We start from the raw sequence: 6,514 nt of genomic DNA, 5'->3' as shown, positions 1-6,514 counted from the left end.
AAAAAAAAAAAAAAAAAAAAAAAAAAAAAAAAACACATTCAAAAGATTATACATTTCAAAGACATCAAATAAACCATTCAGGGGCTGCATTATACGAGATTACTCTCACCTAAAGAAAGTAATTAACTCCATATGAATGAATGTAAAGGCTGGGGAAAATTTTACAAACTGGCTATCTTACCAGAACTCTGAGATGCTGAAGGAGGACAGATTAACAGTAGCCTTAAATTTAATCATGTGTGTAAGTTCATTGCTGAACTGAAGCCATAAACAGGAATCATAAGCTATTTGTATTTTGATGGCTATAGTGTATGAGATGAAAAATCATTTGTCCATCACCTTTATATTTGGTTACATAGCATTGTATCTGTTGGCAATATGCTTTGTTATATACAGTTTATAGATTCATGCTTTCATATTTTGATGCCCTTTTAAAGGATTTCCTTAAGATTATTCATTTTACAGTATAGTAACACTGTGGCAGGGCACACTTGGTGCCTGCTTGTGGCAACACTCACAGTGCCTGCCACTTTAAGGGCTGGAGCAGGTAGCTGGCAGGTATGGGTCAGCTCTGATGAGGCAGTCATTTTAGGTCCAAGTACGCAGGTCTCTGGCAGCAGTTTGCTGCCTGCCACTGAAGGAACAACAACACCTGGCTGAGCTGCTACTCATGTAACACCCTGGAGGTAAGGGCAGGAGCTACAAGGGATGGCAGGAGGCTCCTGGCCGTGGGTATGACTTGAAACTGCACCCTGCTGGGAAGGATGACCTTCTCATGGCAGGGGAGCTCCCCAGAAATGCCAGGCCAGTTGCCTCCACAGTGAAAGGCAGGTAGGGACACATTAAAACTTCAGCCATCACACCCTGGTGTGTTACCCAGGGTCAGGGCCAGGCACATCTCTGGACACCTGAGCCCATGGGGTGCAAGACCCCAGTAATGGAGTCAGGGCCAGGCACATTTTTGCAACACCTGAGCCCATGGGCTAGCAGACCCCAGAGGAAAGTGAGGGCCAGGCACATCTTCAGGATACCTGAGCCCCACGGGGTGCAAGACCCTGGTTGAGAAGTGAAGGCTAAGCACATCTCTGGACACCTGAGCCCAAAGGGGGTAAAGACCCCAGTTGCCCCAGTGGGGGGGGGGGCATGTATAGAGTGGTCTGCGTAGAGTAGGGTACACAAGGATTACACGAAACGTGCCCAGCACTTTGGGTTGAGTAGGGCCTGACTATGAGGGCCTGAAGGGCTCTACTGAGGTGTGCTGAGTAGGGGATGTGAGAGTGACCTGAAGGGCAGCACATGGGCCAACCCCCATTAGAAAAAGATTAGAGTAAAGCCCAGGTAAGTCTATGGATGCCTGAGGTTGATGTTGGGCTGGAGGCCATGTTTATGATATTGATAAGCTTGTCAGTGAGAGCACAATGACTTTCTGCTCCAGTGGGGAGTAAGAGTCCCAGTGAGACTCTGGAGCACCAGTCGTGGTGTCATGCACTACAATAATTTGGATGCCATCTGCAAGGCATGGGACACAATAAGAGAAGGTCAGAGTCGTGTAAAAATCCCTGGGCATTTGGGGTAGTAAAATGGGCAGCCTCCCACATTTTCCACCAATTAATTATGACAGCAAGTTGTGGCAGAAAGGCTTGGGCAGACTGCCCAGAAACAGGTGTGTAGGCCAAGGCTGAGACCTGGCCCTGACAAGACACCCTGTTATAAACACCTTTAGAAAAAGCAGAAACCTATTCTAGGTTATTTTTAGTGCCTATTTAACTCTTAAGAGTTAAAAATTCCCAGGAAGAATCTAGATTGTCAGTGTTCTAATGCCAGCCTCCGTAAGAGTGATATTTGTGAGTAACTTGCCCAGGGTGCAAGCACGGGGGTTTTTTTGCATATGTACCATGGATCAGGAATAGAAAATGAGTTTCAAATAAATATAACAAATGTAGACAGAACATACAAAAAGTAGTATAAATGATATAAAGAAAAAAACCAAAGCTAAAATATGCATTCTTCTCTTCAGTGGTTAGGTGGCTGGGGCACATGACTTATAAGGAAAGGCTGAAGGAACTGGGCTTATATAGTCTGTAGAAGAGAAGACAGAGAGTATTTGATAGCAGCTTTCAACTACCTGAAGGGTGCTTCCAAAGAGGATGAAGCTAGACTGCTTTCAGTGGTAGAAGATGACAGATCAAGGAACAATGGTTTAAAGTTGCAGCAAGGGAAGTTTAGATTAGACATTAGGAAAAAGTTTTCTCATGAGGAGAGTAGTAAAGCACAGGAACAGGTTACAGAGAGAGGTTGTCGACTCTCCATCCTTGGAGGTTTTTAAGACCTGGCTAGACAAAGCCTTGGCTGGGATGACCTAGCTGGCCCTGCTTTCAGCAGGGTGGTTAACTAGATGACCTGCTTTGAGCACAGCGTTTGACCAAATGACCTCCTGAGGTCCCTTCCAACTATGATTTTTGATGATTCTACGATTCTCCTAATACAGGGAAAGATACTAGAAATGAAAAGATGGACACACAGGACTGGGTGGGGCCTCACAGGAACAAAGGACTAGAAGCAGAAAGAAGCATTATGAGTTATAGTTAAAATGGGAAACTTTTACTTTTATATTGTACTCTGATAAGGCAAGGGGCTAAGCACCTTGACTCAAGGCCAGTGAAAAACTTAGGTATGTTTTTATATGAAGCAGTAGTCCTTTTAAAGTCACAGGGTGCAGTTATATGTGTGCTTTACTGCCAAGCTGACTAATTAGCTCTGGAGTATAAAGTGTCACCATCTACACATGCACTGGTATTAGGGCACAGTAAACTAATTAACTCCACCATAAGATAGTATGGTCCTCAATAATATTATCTTATGGCAAAGTCATTAAGTGCAATCAAATGCACATGTAGATGGTAACCACCAGCTGTAAATTGCTCCTGGACAGCGCAACCAACTGGGGGCCAGACCTCCAGCTCCTGCCAGCCCCTCTCCTGCCTGATGCTGCCACCTGCAGCCTGGGGCTTACCCCCTGTGCCCAGGGCTGCTCCACCCCAACTCAAAGTGCTGGGGTCCTGGGCGCACATGTAGATGCTGCACCTGTGAGCAGTGTACACAAGCTCAAAGAGCTCCAGAGTTTATCGTGTTGCACTAATTGCACATGTAGATGCACCCACATACTAATATTTAAGTCCCACTAACTTCAGTGCCGAGCTTCACATACTTTGACTTCACTGTGTGCTTAAGTACTTTCTTGAAGTGAGGAAAAACAGTAATCTACCTGATAGATGTATGCTAGTTTCATCAAAGGAGTCACTTCTGTTGTGCTGGGACAAAGAGGAGCCTGAAAATATACTAATTCCTTCAAGTTCTTCAAATGCCTCCTGCATACCACTGGTAAGTTCGGTTACCTGAGATCTGACATAACATGAAGTATCTGAAAATGCTAAAATATACAGAAAAAAATGAAGTAAGTTAAATGAGATTTCAATAGCAGCCTGTTTCATTTACTTTAAACTGCAATTCATTTGTGTTCATTAGGATTTAGGGAGCAAACGTTTAAAAATCAAAGTCTTGTGTCTAGAAGTGTCTGACAGTGTCAAAATTCATCCCACAGACTTCCTGCACACACAACTGCTGTTCAGGACAACAGAACCTGCCTAACAATTCCTTCCTCCTATGGAAAGGAATACTGGTCCATCAAAATTTACTACAGATCCCCCAAGCTCAAGAGGTTCCTCCACTTTTCCTTAGGCCTATAACTTTTTATTTGTACCATGCAGTGCTCTATTACAAATAGAGGCTTCTAATGTTCTCCCAGGAAAGAATAAACCTGCAACAACTCTGGGTCCTTCTGCCTCATGGCTGAACTGACCCCTGGGAGACTGGATGGGCTAAGGGTAGGTCTCTTGCTACAGACCTAACCCAAAGCACACTTAAAAGTCAGTTGAAAGACTCCCAGTGATTGTAATCAACTATGATTCAGGTCCTGCCACCTCTCCTGGTGACTTCTTAGAAGATTATTAGTTGAAGTAATAATAGAGTTTATATAAAGATTCTTCTTTAGCTCAGAGGACAGGTACACTCTTACTAAGCATTCACGAGCTCGGTTAGGTGGAGAGAATGCATCGGGTTTTTTTAATAGCAGGAATACACAGCTCGTAATGAACTGGAATCTGAAAACATACAGTTCACACATACAGTTAATCTCTTTTAGGATTAACAAACAAATTAGCATCATCAGCTTCTATATTCGCAGCATTATGTTATCCAACTCGCATGGTCTCCCACATATTAGTAATGCAATGCCAATCCTTACAGTAGGGGACTATGTTTTTGGAGCTGGAGGTAGAGAGTTCTATCTCCAATGACAACCATGAAGTCTGTATGGCAAGAGTAAGCAGAATAGCTGACAACCATGACCTTTATACAGCCAATGAATTGTTACAGGGAACATATTATGAAGCATCAGCAGGCTGTGAAAAGTCTTTTGAGATTTTCTTACTAGGTCTGCATCAAAAGGGCAACTTTTAATTTTATGGAAGATATCCTTGTGGAATTTTCAGAAAATGATAATGAAATAACAACCAGCTCTTTGAGGTTCATAACAGGAATTGTGCCATACTTATATTGGGCTCCTGGGGGGAAAAAAGCATTGGTTCCCCTTCAAGGCAGTCAGTTATGGAATGGCCTCAAATAACAAAAGGAAAACCTTAAAAGACAATATGATGCTCATTAGCCCAAGAAATTCTCATCCTGTGACTCCATCATAATAGATTGGACATCCGCAAAAACTACTTCACGCTTAGGGCGGCTAGGAGCTGGAACCAACTTCCAAGGGAAGTGGTGCTGGCCCCTACCCTGGGGGTCTTTAAGAAGAGGCTGGATGCCTACCTGGCTGGACTCATTTGAGTCCCGTTTCTCTTTTTGGGGTTTTTGTTCTCCCGCCCTGGCGGGGGGTTGGGCTAGAAGATCTACTAGGTCCCTTCCGACCCTTAATCTATGAATCTATGAACTACCTCAGCTATAGAAATAGCCTATAAGTCTTCATATGTAAAATTGTGTGAAGTAACTTCACTCTATTCCTATTTGGTCCATAATAGAAAAAATGTCAAATCTCTTATGATTAAAGCATCTCATGAGACACACTAATTCTAAACGTTGTCAGGAACTCTGTCTCTGGTTTAGACTGCCCAACACAGTCCATCATGAGATCTATTTTTCGGTTGCTAACTTTACTAAGTTTTAACCATCTGGGTTAAAAGTTCCCGTGCTGCAAATATATTTTGCAGAATATAGTAGAAGACATCAGGGGAAATTTAAAAAACACCTCAATCACAAATATACGAGGCAGGCAGACATACAGAAAAGTAACGTGCATCAGTCTTACCACTCTCTCTGTCTCATCAATTTAACAAAGGATTATTATTTATATTGTAGTAATACATAGTAGGTCTCAGCCCTATTGCATCAGGCACCATACAAACTTATAACACAGAAGGCATCCCCTACCTATTACAGAACAATAGTATCTTATTTGAACAAGGAATAACATTTTCACTTTGTATGACTAAGTTTAATAATAATCATGAAGCAATATATGTTTACTAGAAATTTAAAAAAAAAAAAGTTTGAAATTTGGGACGTCCCTTAGCATAAAACCAGTTTGGATCAAATGATGGGACTGCTCTCAATTTTAACCCATGCAAATCTAAAGATTTACAAAGTTAAAACTTTTTCTGCTGTAAGGGTAGAGTGCTGAAACAGTTTTTTCCAGATGGATAAAGTTGATTTAAGCCATAAATAACATCATGAAACAGTTTAATATAGGATCACACTGATTCTTTCTCTACTAATGTTATCATTTTCTGAGTTATAAAACTGTCAGTTATCCGGGTGAAAAGGCTGGGGGAAGGTCTGTGCCACTCCTTCCCGCCTACCCATCTGGGTTCACTACATATATGCAAAGGACCTTTAAAAGAAGTGAGAGAGTGAGAGAAAAAGGAGGATGGAAGGCTTCACCACACCAAATGAAAAGCAAACAATATGCATATCAGCATCCTAAGGAGATGTACCACTCTGCTGGGAAAAACCAAGACAAAAGAATTATCTGACACAACAGTTCAAAGCATATTGCACCTGTCAAAATGTCTGTCATCTTCTATAGAAATGCACCATTCTAAGAAAGAAAAGGGAAACTCTAGCAAAGTCACTCAGAAACAACAGACCACTTTGTCTCCTTCCTTCCAGCCAACTCCTCCATCTGAAAGCCATTTAACTCCATGCTAAAGATTGCCTGGAAGGACCAAACAATAGGAAGGTCTCTTTCATTGTCAAGGACAGTTACACTTTGAAGATGATGCTCAAAAGGGGTTAAAATGGGTCAACAAGCAATTGTTGGTCCTATCCAAGGAAATGTGAACAGAACATTGTTAAAAGACACACACACACACACACACACACACACACACACACACACACACACACACACACACAGAATATCTATAAAAACACACATATATAAAAGCGA

The 6,514-nt window shown here is 42.1% G+C and overlaps 1 protein-coding gene across 3 annotated transcripts in view; it reads right to left on the bottom strand.

The window, feature by feature from the left end:
- LOC109296122 overlaps positions 1-6,514 on the bottom strand; it is a 215,534-nt gene that overhangs the window by 60,715 nt on the left and 148,305 nt on the right. For all 3 annotated transcript variants that reach the window (XM_019515354.1, XM_019515355.1, XM_019515357.1), the window contains exon 6: positions 3,266-3,430. In XM_019515354.1, the coding sequence (XP_019370899.1) occupies positions 3,266-3,430 (165 nt within the window). The remainder of the gene's footprint in view (positions 1-3,265; positions 3,431-6,514) is intronic.

Source organism: Gavialis gangeticus, unplaced genomic scaffold (assembly GCF_001723915.1).
Source record: "Gavialis gangeticus isolate Ggan-Ray unplaced genomic scaffold, GavGan_comp1, whole genome shotgun sequence".
NCBI lineage: Eukaryota > Metazoa > Chordata > Crocodylia > Gavialidae > Gavialis > Gavialis gangeticus.
This window is presented reverse-complemented; position numbering and strand designations above follow the sequence as displayed.